The 14558-nt window shown below is 58.4% G+C and overlaps 2 protein-coding genes across 3 annotated transcripts in view; one reads left to right on the top strand and one right to left on the bottom strand.

Moving 5' to 3' along the window:
• Positions 1-805: 805 nt before the first annotated feature.
• On the bottom strand, positions 806-14532 carry GTF2H4 (general transcription factor IIH subunit 4). Of its 2 annotated transcripts, none has more exons than XM_073311165.2 (14): positions 14401-14532; positions 9701-9834; positions 8885-8989; positions 8230-8361; positions 7096-7192; positions 6537-6625; positions 6152-6260; positions 5844-5912; positions 4989-5072; positions 4190-4322; positions 3510-3640; positions 2967-3014; positions 2547-2625; positions 806-1904 (listed from the first exon to the last, which is right to left on the bottom strand). In XM_073311165.2, the coding sequence occupies exons 2-14, from the start codon at positions 9829-9831 to the stop codon at positions 1732-1734; spliced, it is 1380 nt and encodes a 459-aa protein (XP_073167266.1). In that variant the 5' UTR covers positions 9832-9834; positions 14401-14532; the 3' UTR covers positions 806-1731. The 2 variants fall into 2 exon arrangements, with proteins under 2 accessions (XP_073167266.1, XP_073167264.1); XM_073311163.2 differs by having other exon boundaries at positions 6152-6263; positions 14401-14531.
• Positions 1754-14558, top strand: part of VARS2 (valyl-tRNA synthetase 2, mitochondrial) — a 30377-nt gene continuing 17572 nt past the window's right edge. The window contains exon 1 of the mRNA XM_073311114.2: positions 1754-3148. The gene's annotated coding sequence lies outside the window, so the exon portion shown is untranslated. The remainder of the gene's footprint in view (positions 3149-14558) is intronic.

Genomic DNA, 14558 nt, shown 5'->3' with positions numbered 1-14558 from the left:
GCTTTCCAAAAACAGGTCCAACTGAGGCCTCTATTTGTGGCCTCTACAGCTGTCTTGGTCAGCATGACGGGTCAAGGAAATAAGGACGTCCTTAACATTTCATGGGAACTGGCCATAGACTTTACACAATTAGCGTCTCCGGCAGTAGGCTCCGTCGGTCGGTGGGTTCCATTGTTGGCACACCTTCCATTTCTAGACGGCTTTAATACACCATCCCGACATCAACAGGAGCCCTATGGACAAGTTGTTACTTACTTTACAAAGAAGGGGCCCTGATGGGCTCTTAGCCATGTAAGCTAGTTTCCTGGACCTCCAGCCCCTCTGGTTTTTCACATGGTATTTAGTCGTAGGCATTTCTATGGCATTCAGCTGAGGACCTCAAAAGTAGTAAGGGATTTCGATTGCACCCTTGTCATCAATTATATTGCTGGTTTACACTGGCTAAATGGAAGTGCAGAGAGGCCCAGGGACAGCACCTCTCACCAAACTTTCTCCTTTTCCCGGCCACAAAAGTCCCTTTTTAGACCTGAGGTGAGCGCTGGCCTCTGGTGGGGGACAGAGGGACTAAGAACAGGCTCTCCAAGCCGAGATGTTTGTTGGGGTGAAAGTTTTACATTCTGCGTTGGCTTTTCCGTGGCCCGAGCCCCTCCACCAGGGGGTGCCCTTTAGCGTCTAACATAATGGACTTGTTGATATCCCCCTGGGTGCAGGGAAAGTCAAGTCAGGGCTCCCCTGCTACACCATGCCCGCCTGCAGGGGCTACCCTGTGTCAGCCAGGAATGACAACAGCCAGCCAGCAAATACAAAACTTTCCAATGGGAGCTTTATTCAGTCCTCTCTAAAACAGTTAGAAAAGCCTATTTACAGGTGTTGGATTCTCCTGTTCCCCTCATGTAAATCCAGAGACACCCCTGGAGCCAGGCCTGGAAGCTGAGTGCAGTATCAATCCAGAGTAGCCCATCAATGACAGAGTCAAGGCTGGATTCTGATCTGGTTGGCCAGTGTGAATCAGGTCACTCCAATTCCGTTCATGGAGTTGCCACCGGTTCAGATCAGGTGTGACTCCTAATTTACACCAGATGAGAGGGGAATCAGCCGCACTAAGGCCAGTGGGGTTACTCATTTACACCCAACAGGAAAAGCAGGCTCAAGTCACTTTGTCTCTGTCCCCTGGCCTAGGGCAGGATAGGAGCTGGCGCCCCCTAGAGGAGAAAGGCCCCAGAAGAATCTCCTCCTCCAGCTGCTGGAAAGCATCAAGCCAGGGTTGGGGGCAGGGGGGGCTGAGGAGTATAACCCAGCCCTGGATCACCCCACAGACATCAGGGTGCAGACCCACGCACACCTACCCCCCAAAATGCTTCTAACATGATCACAACCTTAAGTCACATCTTGGAAGGTGCATCCAACTCCACCCCCAGCCAGGGGTTCCAGGGTAATCAGCAAAGTAGCCCCTCAAAAACTGATGCAGAGGGACAGGACCAGTTAGCCCCCCCTCCACCACAGGAGGGAAGGGGAGCGTGTCATCATGTAACCTCTTTGCTGCTGGAAAGAAATCTGCCAAAGGAGAGATCCAGTTCGGGGGAAGGAGGTGCTGCAATTTAACCCCTTCCCTGCTGGAGATCCACTGAGCTTCCTGATATAACTGCTGGACACTCAGTGCAGTGGGCTCTCCCCCCACATCGGATGGTGGGGAGCAGCAGTCCACTCCTCGGGGCTGGGCACGGGGTCCCCTCAGGAGCTCTGCTTCTGTCTCTTCCAGAAGCGCTTGACATCGGAGTGGCCGGCAGGCGTCACCACCATGAGGCGCTTGGCCGGGTTCTCGAAGACCAGCACGCCCAGGTCCCGGGCATGGTTCCGCAGCAACTCAAAGTCCACCTGGGACAGGAACTGGTTGTACAGCACGCCTGCACGGGGGAAAGGGAGGGAGGGAGGGATGGAAGGAAAAGTGGGAGACGTGGATAGATGGAATAGGGCAGAGAGGAAGGAAGGATGGATGGAAAGAAAAGGGGGAGACATGGAGAGATGGAACGAGGGGGAGAGGAAGGATGGATTGATAGAAGGATGGAAAAGTGGGAGAGATGGAAGGAGAGGGAATGGGGCAGAGGGGAAGGAAGGATGGATGGAAGGAAAAGTGGGAGACATGGAGAGACGGAAGGAGAGGGGATGGGGCAGAAAAGGGGAATGAAGGATGGATGGATGAATAGAGGGGAAGGGGCAGAGTGGGGGATGGAGAGAGGGATGAAAAGATGTGTGGAGGAATGGAGATGTCAGAGATGGATGGAGGAGGAAGAGGAGGCCAAGACAGATGGATAAGTAGAAGGGGAGGATGGAGGGAGAATGAGGCAGGGGAGATGAATGATGGATAAGTGGGATGGAGGAGAGAGATGGATAGAGGACGGATGGAGAGATGGGTAAGTGGAATGGAGGGAGGGAACAGAGGCGAATGGGGCAGAGAGGGAGGAAAAAACCCATCAGGCTCCATCAGGGCACCACCCCTCCCCTGCTGCGGCCCCCCCAGCATCCAGCCCTCCCCCCAAGACACTCACCCTCGGAGAAGCGCAGCCGGTCGCGCTCCAGCTCCCAGAGCCGGATCTGATCCGTGATGGTCGGGGGCAGCACAGGGGTCTGCGGGGGGAGCAGACGAGGAGTCACTCAGCAGCTACCAGCCCCACGACCCACCCACAGCTCCCAAGGATGGAGACCATCTCGGCACTCATAGGGCCCTGATCTCTATGGTACCTGCCCCCTCCCCTCTGCCCACTGGGTCTCTGGAACCTCCCCCATCTCGAACCTGCCTCCTTCACCGGCCCTGCACCGTCAGTGATCAGCTTTTCTTCTAGCCCAGCCCCTTTCATCTCTGCCCTGGCTAGTTCACTCCAGCCCCGAGGAGTTAGAGAAATACTGTCATCAATGCTATACAGATTGGGGACCCAGGAGTCCTGGCTCCCAGCCCCCCAGCTCCTCACCTGTCTCAGCATCACGGGGTGCGCTCTGGTCCGTAGGAAGTGGATGATCTGCAGGCAAAGAGGACATTGTAACCAGCCGGCGCCCCCTAGCAGCCACCCACAGCCTGTCCCTCCCCCCAGGGCTGCGGGTACAACCCCACCTTGGATGATCCGTCCCCGTAACCAGACTGTCCCCTCGGGGGGTGAGTGCGGGTCCATATGATGCCTCAGAGACAAACCCCACCCCCCCCCAGCTCTAACCACTAGACCCCACTCCCTTCCCAGAGCTGGGGACAAAACCCAGGAGTCCTGGCTCCCAGCGCCCCCTGCTCTAACCCACTATATCCCACTCACCTCCCAGAACTGGGAATAGAACTTAGGAGTCCTGCCTCCTGGTGGGGGTGCAGAGAAGGGGACTGGGTTATCCAAAGCAGGAAATGTTTGATTCGTTTCTCCCCGCAAGGGGCAGGCTGGGAGCCCCACTGCTTGGGATCAGGGGCGATCCCATCCCAGGTGGGAGCCCTCACGGGGTCTCTGTGATCCCATGTGTCCCCTGGCTCTCACCTGCTCGGCTGTGATGCCGTTCGCGATGGCCTGCTGGACGCTCTCGCGGGTCACGTGGGCCACCACCAGGTTGGGGAAGCGATACTGCATCTCGGAGAAGAGTGCGATGAGCGCGATCTGCAGCTCCGAGTCTGGGGCGGGGCGGGGCAGTGGATAGGAGACAAACAATCAGGTTGTGGCCTTATCTAAGGAAGCCCCACCCCCTGGAGGCATGACCAGCACCATCCCATGGAATCAGTGTCCCCCAGAGAGTCACCATCCTTCGCAGCGTATGGGGGATCCCACCCATAGATCTCCCTGCCTGTACACACAGGGATCAGGATCACCGACCCTGTGTCAGAGGGGGAAACCGAGGCACAATCTGGGAATGGAACCCAGGAGTCCTGACTCCCAGCCCCTGTCTGCTCTGACCCATTAGACCCCACTCTCTTCCCAGAGCTGGATAGAACCCATCCCCCCTCCTCTAACCACAACATCCTACTCCCCTTCCAGAGCAGAGTATAGAACCCAGGAGTCCTGACTCTCCCCCCTCCCCGCTGGGTCCCATGATTCTGGCCTGTTAGGCAGCAGTTGCTGCTCTCATTTACCCCTGCACTCCCCATGTGCCGGGGCCGCAGCGAGGAGGGGATAGGGGACTGGAGACTAGCCATGTGGGCGACCCCTGGCCCTTGACCTCTGACCTGTGTACGCATAGACCCTGTAATTGGTCTCTACGACGATGAAGCCCTGGTTGTGGGTGTCCGTGGTGGTGCCGGAGATTCCTGAGGACAGGTTAATGGCCAGGCGGGTGGGGTAATAGCGCCGCGACTTCCTCTGCAAGGGGGGGAAACACGGGGTGTCTGCGGAGACCCTCATCCCACGCGTAGCTCTGCCGGTGCCCCTCAACCCCGACCCGCAGCCCCCAGCTCCGCCGGTGCCCCCCAACCCCGACCCGCAGCCCCCAGCTCCGCCGGTGCCCCTCAACCCCGACCCGCAGCCCCCAGCTCCGCCGGTGCCCCTCAACCCCGACCCACAGCCCCCAGCTCCCCCCAGCTCCGCCGGTGCCCCTCAACCCCGACCCGCAGCCCCCAGCTCCGCCGGTGCCCCTCAACCCCGACCCGCCGCCCCCAGCTCCCCCGGTGCCCCTCAACCCCGGCCCGCAGCCCCCAGCTCCCCCCAGCTCCGCCGGTGCCCCTCAACCCCGACCCGCAGCCCCCAGCTCCGCCGGTGCCCCCCAATCCCGACCCGCAGCCCCCAGCTCCCCCCAGCTCCGCCGGTGCCCCTCAACCCCGACCCACAGCCCCCAGTTCCCCCCAGCTCCGCCGGTGCCCCTCAACCCTGACCCGCAGCCCCCAGCTCCGCCGGTGCCCCTCAACCCCGACCCGCAGCCCCCAGCTCCGCCGGTGCCCCTCAACCCTGACCCGCAGCCTCCTGCTAGCCCAGCCCTGAGCTCCCCCCACCCAGGCTCTGCCAATGCCCCCCCAGTCCTTCTCCACTTACCTTTCTCTGGAAGACCAGACCAAATTCCCGAAGGTGTTGAAGAAAATTGAGCAACGAGTCACTCATTCCCTCCACCGAGTAATCCTGGGAGGGGGCGAAAGCAAAGACGCTTTGTTTCCAGACATAAGGAAGCCCCAGTGCGGCTCCCATATTATCAGTCCCCTCAGAATCGCTCCCCATAGCTCTGCCCTGTCTGATCCTACATGTTCCCAGCCACGGGGCTCCCAGCCCTGCCCCCTGGGGGGCAAACACCCAACACAATTCTCTCCCCACAGCCTGAAATTGACCAGTAGGGTCAATTTCACGCAGCTCCCCCCTTAACCTCCCTCCTCTCCTCTCAGCAGCAGCCATGTCCCTGTAGATGTTTTCTACCATGTGTTGCAGGAGCAAAAGGAAGGAGGGTCTAGTGGTTTGGGCTCTGCGCTGGAGCTCAGGAGATCTGGTCTCAATTCCCTGACTCCCTGCGTGATCTGGAGCAAGCTGCTTCATTGCTCCGTGCCTCAGTTTCCCCAGCTGCGCAATGGGCGCAATACCCTTTCCCTGTGAGGCTCTCTGACGCTATGATTGTAAAGGGAACGAACAGCCAGCCAGTCTCCCATGGAGAGGTTCATGATAGAACTTACTGTGTTTGCCTTCCTGCCTTGTACAGCTGATCCAAACCCAGTTAAATCAATTTGCTCAGGAGCGGGGGCTGGGAGCCAGGATTCCTGGGTTCTATCCCCAGCTCTGGGAGGGGAGTGGGATCTAGTGGGTTGGAGCGGGAGGAGGGCTGGGAGCCAGGACTCCTGGGTTCTAGCCTTGGCTCTGGGAGGGGAGTGCGGTCCAGTAGTTAGAGCAGGAGGTTCCCAGCCATACCTTGCCAAGGGTGGAGAAGCTGAGCTGGAAGAGGAAGGACAGGATCTCCACTAGGTCCATGCCTCTGGTCTGCAGGGGAGATAACGAGGGGTTAAAACAGCCCCGGGGAGGGGGGGGGGTGGGAGGCTGGGATGCAAGAGGCGGAGCTTCTGGGAAGTGGGGAGGTAGCTGGGGGGGGGCAGACAGTGGGGGAGGGAGGATAGTGGGGGGAAGGGAACTACTCCAACAGCAGACAGAGGGGGGACTCTATGGCCTGAGGGGGAAGAGAGAAAGGGGGGAGGCACTAGGGGTTGGGGAGGAGATCTCACCTCTGCGGACTGCAGGTACTGCAGCATGAAGTACCAGAGCTGGGAGGACGTGTCCAGCAGCAGGAACTGGAAGCCGGCGGAGGTGATGCAGGGGGGCTCTCCGGGTTCACTGCTGAGGGGGTTTGGGGGAGACAGGGATCAGGACTCAGCACGCCCTGCAACTGCAGGCTGGGTTACTACAGCAGCCACTAGGGGGCAGAGAAGAGCTGGGGGTCCCCGGCCTGTCCAGCCCTCGGTCTTCCTCCTTAGGTGACCAGAGACGGGGGCTGGTTGCAGGGGAAAGGCCCCACATCCCAGTCTCCCCACCAAGCCAGCCAGTCCCCGGCCCTGGGGCTGGATCGGAGCCGGCGCCCCCTAGAGGGAAAGGCCCGGTGTCCCCACTCACCTCTTCATGAGCCCGGCTTGGATGAGGAGCTGGGCTAGATCCTGGCTGACGGCGGCGCTGGGGGAGCCCACCATGAAATGCAGGATCACCTGGGCCAGCAGGAGATGGACATATGGACAGGTCAGCAACCCAGAACGCTCCAGACACGCACCCCATTTGCAGGTGCTGCCCTTTTCTGCCACCAGAGGGCCTCTCAACCCTGTTCCCCTAGTCAGTGGCAAAAATCCCTCCTGGAACCCAGCCGCCCCGCCCCGCCCCAGAGGTGGCTGCATCTCAGTGTGTGAGTGAAAGGATGTGAAGCATGCAAAGTGCTTTGGGATACTTTGTACTGGAGGTGTTTGGGAAATGTTTATGGCGTTATCTTAGTACAGAAGTGTCCACCCAGTTGAGTCAATTGGGGTCTAGTGGTTAGAGCAGGGGGGGCTGGGAGCCAGGACTCCTGGGTTCTATCCCCAGCTCCGGGAGGGGAGAGGGGTCTAGTGCTAAGAACAGGGTGGTGGCTGGGAGCCTGTACTCCTGGGTCCTCTCGGGGTCAGCGCAGGGGTTTACCAGCACTCACCTCCCATCTCTCCTCGGCGTATTTATCCAGTGACGGGACGTCCCGCGCATGCTTGTCTGGTCCCAGCTGGCTGGTGTCATCGGACCAGGCCTTGCCCCTAAAACCGGAAACGAGACACAAAATGGATCAGGGTCAGAACAGGCCACCTGTTGGACCTGTGATCCAATGGGCACTGGCTCTTTAAACCCGCACCGCGCCCTTGGAGTTACCCAGCCTGGCATGAACAGAAGCCTTCTGCTGACTTCGCTGAGCAGCAGCGCCACTAGGTGGCCACAGGTGTGAACTGCAGGTGCCTTTTTATGGCAACTCGCCCCAGGTTACCCAGCAAGGCGGGTGGTACAGATGAGGATAGAACCCAGGAGTCCTGACTCCTCGCCCCACCTGCTCTAACCTACTAGACCTCACTTCCCTCCCAGAGCTGGGAACAGAACCCAGGAGTCCTGACTCCCAGCCTCGCCGCTCTAACCGACTAGACCCCACTACGCCCAATCCAAGGTATGCAGAGAACCCCGAAGTCCTGGTTCCCCACCCTTCCCCCCCACCCTACCTACTGGACTACACTACTAAATAAGTCTAATTGGCATAGAGACCAGATCCAAGTAATTAAGTATTCTGATCTCAGTGATCCATCAGGACACCTGGGTTCTATCCCCAACTCTGGGCTAGGACGCAGGACACCTGGGTTCTTTCCCCAGTTGTGGGAGGCAAGTGGTGTCTAGTGGGTTGGAGGGGGAGAGGGAAAGAGGCTGGGAGCCAGGACTCCTGGGTTGTGTCTCTGGGAGGGCAGTAGGGCCCAGTGGGTTAGAACAAGGGGGCTGGGAGTCAGGACTCCTGGGTTCTGTTCCCAGTCCTGATAATGATTTATATTGTCATGAGCGGATCCGGTCCCCTCTCTGTGCCTCATTTTCCCCCTCTGGGCAGTGAGGCTAGCGACTGCCTTGTGGGGGCGCTGCACTGCTCACGGCTGGGGTTTCCAGGGGGACCTAAAGGAATCAGGTATCCAGCACCGGCAGTCCAAGGGGGTCAGTCAATAGAAAGAAGGCACCTAACTCCCTCAGAAACTCCCAGCCCTCCTGCGCAGGGTGCCTGGGCATCCATACAGTGGCTCCCCACCCCCCATCCTCAGGTTCTCACCCGCCCAGCAAGGCGATGCGCAGGTTCTCCTTGAAGATGGGGTTCAGGACCAGCCCCTGCAGGCCCCCCGGGAGCAGCTGGGTGTGCCAGAGCCGCAGCCCCAGCAGGACGTCAGAGCTCTCCTCCTGCTCCCTGTGGCGAGACCAAAGCGCGAGTGAGCCGAGAGCCTGCGGCCACCTCCAGGCTGCAGGGAAAGGGCTGGGACCCCAGCCGGGGGGGTCAGGAAGGGATCTGGGACCATGGGGTGACTGTGCACAATGAGGTGCATTATGGGAAGTTTATGACCTCCTCTGGTGCTGGTCACACAACTGGGGAACTGGCTGACTCATAGGATACGGGGCCGTTCTCCTCTAGGGGGTGCTGGCTCCGATCCTGCTCCAGGGCAGAGGACTGGCTGGCTTGGAGGGCAGGGAGTAGGACATGGGGCCTTTCCCCTCAAGGGGGTGCTGACTCCAATCCAGGGCAGGGGGACTGGCTGGCTCAGGGAGGTGGGGAATGGGCCTTTCCCCTCTAGGGGGCGCCAACCCTGATCCAGCTCCTGGCCAGGGGGACTGGCTGGCTTGGGGGACTGGTTGGTAGTGACCCCAGATCAGTATTCAAAGTTCCAGCTATCCCACCCAGGCCACCTCAAAGGCCCTCCAGCCCCCAGACTCACTTGACGTATTCCTTCTTTACCCACAATGCCACAGCCGCCTGGGGGAGGGGCTGCTCCAGAAAGAGCATCCGCATCACGTAGTTCTTCGCCAGTCCCGGCAGCTCACTGTGAAACACAAAGCACAAGGACAGGCCCCCAGGGGCACTCAACAGGACAGCTCGACTTGGGCATGCCCGGGCTAGACAAGCCCATGGGTCCAACCTCATCTGGCATTGCAGGAAGGCAGGATACCAGACTAGATGGGCCCATGGGCCTGATCTGGAATAGTAGAGAGCAGGCAGGATACTGGGCTAGATGGGCCCAGGGGTCTGATCTGTAGTGGTTGGGGAGCAGGCGGGATACCAGGCTAGATGGCGGGGGAGGGATAGCTCAGTGGTTTGAGCATTGGCCTGCTAAACCCAAGGTTGTGAGTTCAATCCTTGAGGGGGCCATTTGGGATCTGGGGCAAAAACTGGGGATTGGTCCTACTTTGAGCAGGGGGTTGGACTAGATGACCTCCTGAGGTCCCTTCCAACCCTGATATTCTATGATTCTATGGGCCGGGTGCAGGGTGATAGGATATCAGGCTAGATCCAGGCCAACAATTCCTCCATCTCTCAGAATTAGCCAACGATTCTTGATACCCAACCTAAGAAACGGCCCCAATCCCCATCCCTATATGGGAACCCCAGGCTAGAACAGAGCCCCTCCAGCCCAAACTCCTCTCTCAGGGCCAAGACACCCCCTAGTGGACAGTGCTGGAACAGTCCTCCCAGTCTGTCCCTTCCCCGCCTCAGACCCAGCTGTCCCGCCGGCGGGAGGGGCCAGCCCACGCACCGGAACACAGCCAGGCAGGTGGCGGGGTGGTTGTAGAGACGATCCAGGATTCCCGGGCTCAGCCCCCGCAGGAATTCGTGTAGGTTCTTGCATTTCAGCTGCACCCTCTGCAGCTTCATCACGGAGTCCATCCCCTGGAAGGCAGCAGGGCAGAGCAAGCATGAGCAGGGAGCCTAGAAACGTATTGGCCACAGGAAAAAATGCACAAGCACCTTCTCTGGTGGTTGATTTTTGAACAGACACAGCTAAACAGACTCCGAGAAACTGCCTCCGGTGTCGAGAGGTTATCCAAGGGCATACAGGGGTTCGGGTTTTCCTGCAGCTCAAATTCCACTTCAGCCTCCCGCTGTGAGGAATTAAAGTTCTGAAAAGACGCCAGAAAATTTAAAAAATCCCCCCTAAAGACCGTGCCACTGAGCTCGGAAAGGACAAATTTCACGGTGATGGAAATGGCAAGGCTGCAGATGGCGTTCGAAGGCCGACTACTGTAGAATACGTAGAAAGCGCTGAACGTAAACGGAAAGAAAAGGAACAAAAACGGGGGTGAACCAGCCAGGCCATCGACAACGGGAAAGGAACAATAAACTGAGTGGATCGTTTCAGGGTTTCACTACTGTAAATATATCAGTAAAATGCTGTGTTCAACGGATACCGAGATATCCTCTGGCTTGGGAAACTGAAGTTCAGCGTTCCATTGTAATCCCGGAAAAACAGATTTTTATGGTTTGGTTTTGTTTTTTTTTAATTGGAGAACGTTGGGGTTTTTATTACGGAAAACTAGGATCCTTGATCATGACGAAGGGGATCTGTGCCAGGTAACCCACCTTTACCTACCGTGTACTCCTTCTCCCTCTAGTGGCAGAACCCCAGTGAGGTTTCCGACTCCCCCAGCACCTCTGTGGTCTGGGATCTGCCCTCTAGCTGGGGTGCGACATTAGTTTGGCTCCACTCCCTTGTGATTTGTGAATAGAGGCTAATCTGCACCAGGTATGAGTGGATATTTAGCACTGGCACTTGATGTTGGGAGCTCCAGCTGATAAGCTCCTAGGCCTGATTTCTAAAAGGAGTGTTATTATATGCATTACGGTAGCGCTCAGACAGGCGAAGCCCAATTGTGTTAGGTGCTGTACACACATGCAAGGCAGCTGCAGCTCCAAAGAGCTGAAAATCTCCAGCTAGGGTCACTGGTTTATTGTTATTATTTATTATCTGTAGTCCAGTAGCACCTAGGAGCCCAGACATAGACCAAGCCCTACAGTGACAGGCACTGCACAAACATAGAAGAAAAAGACGGTCTCTGCCCCACAGAGCCGACAATCTAAGCATTAAGACAAGAAACAGACGGGCAGGGAGCACATGGGAAGAATGAGACAGTGTCGCTCGGCAGCTGTAACACACCAGCAGCCAAACAATTACAGGTGTGACAAAGTGGGCATATTCCACGGTTTTGATTAAGCCAACGACCGTGCCTCAGTTTCCCTCTGTACTCTTCATTGCTGCTGATTGGGGGCAAAAGAGTTACGTCTGCTCTTGGGGCAGAACAGGACACACATGGAACGTGTGTTGTCTGGCTTTCTGGGGCAGACTGAAGGGGTTGTTAAAGGCTGACCCGTACCAGTGGAAAACCCAAGACGATGATGGAAGCCGTGACGGGGAGGGGGATGAGGAGCCGGCTTTCAGGAGAGGCCGGGCTGCTCTCACCTGGGACTGGGAGAAGGACTAGATTGGAGTTCACAGCAGCCTGGCCAGCTGGATTATGTCTTAACCTTCATTGCGCCAGTTCTAACCTAAGGACTTCTAGTCAATTACTAAACCCTGCTCCGCTTCAAAAAGGCTGCCGGGTGTCCCTGCAAACACAGGCTGGTTTGCACTGGTCCCTAAAGAGGGTACAAGTCTCTACAGGAGTCTAGTTGGGCAGAGCTCACAGGATGAAGCAGGAGGGCTGGAGCCCAGAGGGTCAGTCTCGGAGGAAGAGTGGGACCCCTTGGGGGTCTGGCCCACTGACAGGGTTCCCCCAAGGGCCTGGGTAAAAGCTGGGGGCACTGACATGGTGGATCCGCGGCAGCAGGGGCCATGACCAAGGAGAGCGTGAAGGACGACGATGGGGGAGCTCTGTGGACATGGTTGGGGCAGCGGGGGAGAAAGCACAAAGGGGCCTGTCCGAAAATGTACCAAAGCGATGGAGGCTGGGATTGAGGGCTGACGGGAGGCAAGAGCTGAGATCTCCATGGGGAATAAGAGATGATTGGGTGGGGCCAAGCCAGGGGTTCTCACAACACATTTTTTGCTGGCCTCAGAATGCGGCCACCAACTCTTGCTGGCGGCCACTCTGACAACGTTTCCTAAAATACTTAATTAACTTTAGGAAAAACAAATAAATATGCACAGATATTGGTGTTCACACCTCAGCTGTGACAGGAGGGCCTCATCCTCCCTGATTGAACTAACCTCGTTATCCCTAGCCTGATTCTTGCTTGCATATTTACACCTGCCTCTGGAAAGTTCCACTGCATGCATCTGACGAAGTGGGTATTCGCCCACGAAAGCTTATGCTCCAATATGTTTGTTAGTCTATAAGGTGCCACAGGACTCATTTATTTATGTTGGGTTTTTTGGGGTTTTTTTTGCAGACGTAATAATAAAAGTAACGTCCAGTTGTCTCTATTCTTTACTGGACCTACACAGGATAGAAACACAAATAAGGTGCTTTGCACATTCTTGTCTTTTTGTGCTGGTGTTTCTTTGGCTTTTTTTGGTTGCTTTTTTTTTTTTTTTTTTTTTTAAAAAGAGATCTGCTAGGTAGTAAGTCTGTTCCTGTGAAAAAGTGATGCTTGTTAATACCGCTCTTCGGAGCGGCAGACTTGCTAGCTAGCCAGGAGGCTGTGAAAAGCGATATTAACAAACATACAAATATCAATTCTCGCAGCAGACTTACTCAGCCCTGGATGGGGAGGTGGGCAGGGAGACAGCGGGGGGCCAGGGGAGATGGATGGGGGGCTGGAAAGGCAGCAGGGGTTGAGCCAAGAGCTAGCACTTGCTGCCGTGCAGCCGGGATCCAGGGCCGGAGCCTGCTGCCCGCCACCTCAGGGCTGAAGCCCGAAGCCCGAGCCTCACTGCCCCTGGGAAGGTGGGGAATTCACTGGCAGCCTGCTCCTCTGACATTTGTGGTTCCAGAGAGGGGCACAGCCCAATCCCTGCTGGTGGCCCTGGGGCAGGGCCCAACGCTTTGCACCCCCCAGTCACTGCCCAGCAAGCTGTGGCCACGAGAAAAGCTCCAGGTGGCCGCATTTGAGAAACAGGGGGCTAGGGCGTGAACGGCTTTGGAGGCGAGGCAGCAAGACTTAATGGACAGACACTCCAGAGAACTAAGTTCTAGTCCAGGCTCTGTCACTAGCCTGCTAAGGGACCTTGGGCAAGTCACCGCTTTGTGCCTCAGTTTCTCCCCCAACCAGGAAAATGGGGATTGTCATAGAGTCATAGAAATGTAGGGCAGGAAGGAACTTCAAGAGCTCATCCAGCCCCGCCCCCAAGGACACTGACCTCCTTTGTACAAGGCCTTGAGATCTGCATAAGGGATCCCCCCCCATGTCCCCTAATTCCCACCTTCTACTGCAAAGTGGCCCCCTCTGCCCCCCCACAAATATCTTACCAACTCCCCAATTCACCCCTGCCCCCTACCCCCCAATTTCCCAGCCATCCACCCCCCCACACACCACAACTGGGAGGGAGGCTGCTGCTGATCCACCCCCCAGGTATCCCCCCATTGGGCCCCCATTACCTAGCAATGCCCCCATCCACCTCACGGGTTCCCCATTCTGCCTCCCTCAGTTCCCTAGCAATCTCCCCACTGCCCCACCCTGCTACTAGAGGGGATTCCTTTCTGCCCCTACCTATATCCCTAAGGTCTGCCCTCCCCCTCCCCCCGAGGGCTCCCCTCTCTGCTCCCCCCAATCTCCCCCTCCCCTCTCTGCTCGCCCCAACCTTCCCCCCCACCGTGAGGGCTCCCCTCTCTGCCCCCAACCTTCCCCCCCACCGTGAGGGCTCCCTCTCTGCCCCCCCAATCTCCCCCTCCCCCCCAAGGGCTTCCCCTCTCTGCCCCCAACCTTCCCCCCACCGTGAGGGCTTCCCCTCTCTGCCCCCAACCTTCCCCCCACCGTGAGGGCTTCCCCTCTCTGCCCCCAACCTTCCCCCCACCGTGAGGGCTCCCTCTCTGCCCCCCCAATCTCCCCCTCCCCCCCAAGGGCTTCCCCTCTGCCCCCAACCTTCCCCCCCACCGTGAGGGCTCCCCTCTCTGCCCCCAACCTTCCCCCCCACCGTGAGGGCTTCCCCTCTCTGCTCGCCCCAACCTTCCCCCCCACCGTGAGGGCTTCCCCTCTCTGCCCCCAACCTTCCCCCCCACCGTGAGGGCTTCCCCTCTCTGCCCCCAACCTTCCCCCCCACCGTGAGGGCTTCCCCTCTCTGCCCCCAACCTTCCCCCCCACCGTGAGGGCTCCCCTCTCTGCCCCCCCAATCTCCCCCTCCCCCCCAAGGGCTTCCCCTCTGCCCCCCCCAACCTCTCCGTCCCCCCCGAGGGCTCCCCTCTCAGCTCCCCCCAACCTCTCCGTCCCCCCCGAGGGCTCCCCTCTCAGCTCCCCCCAACCTTCCCCTCCCCCCGAGGGCTCCCCTCTCTGCCCCCCCCCCCCCAGCCCGGGGGAACCCACCTTCTCTCACGCCTGGGCCGCTGCCCCGGGGATAAGAGGCCGCGGGCTCCCTCCAGTGCCGTGCCCGCGGCCCCATGCGCAGCCACCCGCCCCCCAACTCAGTCCTCCAAATTCCCATCATGCATCTCACCCCCCCCCCATCGTGTGGTGGAGGGGCG

This window comes from Lepidochelys kempii, chromosome 14, assembly GCF_965140285.1.
Source record: "Lepidochelys kempii isolate rLepKem1 chromosome 14, rLepKem1.hap1, whole genome shotgun sequence".
NCBI classification, from domain to species: Eukaryota; Metazoa; Chordata; order Testudines; family Cheloniidae; genus Lepidochelys; species Lepidochelys kempii.
Note: the sequence above shows the minus strand (reverse complement) of the source record. Positions and strands in the feature narration are given on the sequence as shown.

What these genes read in the sequence shown, in the direction of transcription:
- GTF2H4 (XM_073311163.2), bottom strand. Translation starts at nt 9,831, where the DNA reads ATGGACTCCGTGATGAAGCTGCAGAGGGTGCAGCTGAAATGCAAGAAC. An exon ending in ACGCCGAGGAGAGATGGGAG is followed by an intron (nt 6,626 to 7,095) that starts GTGAGTGCTGGT and finishes CTGCTGGCCCAG; the next exon opens with GTGATCCTGCATTTCATGGT. An exon ending in ACGGCATCACAGCCGAGCAG is followed by an intron (nt 3,015 to 3,509) that starts GTGAGAGCCAGG and finishes CTTTGCCTGCAG; the next exon opens with ATCATCCACTTCCTACGGAC.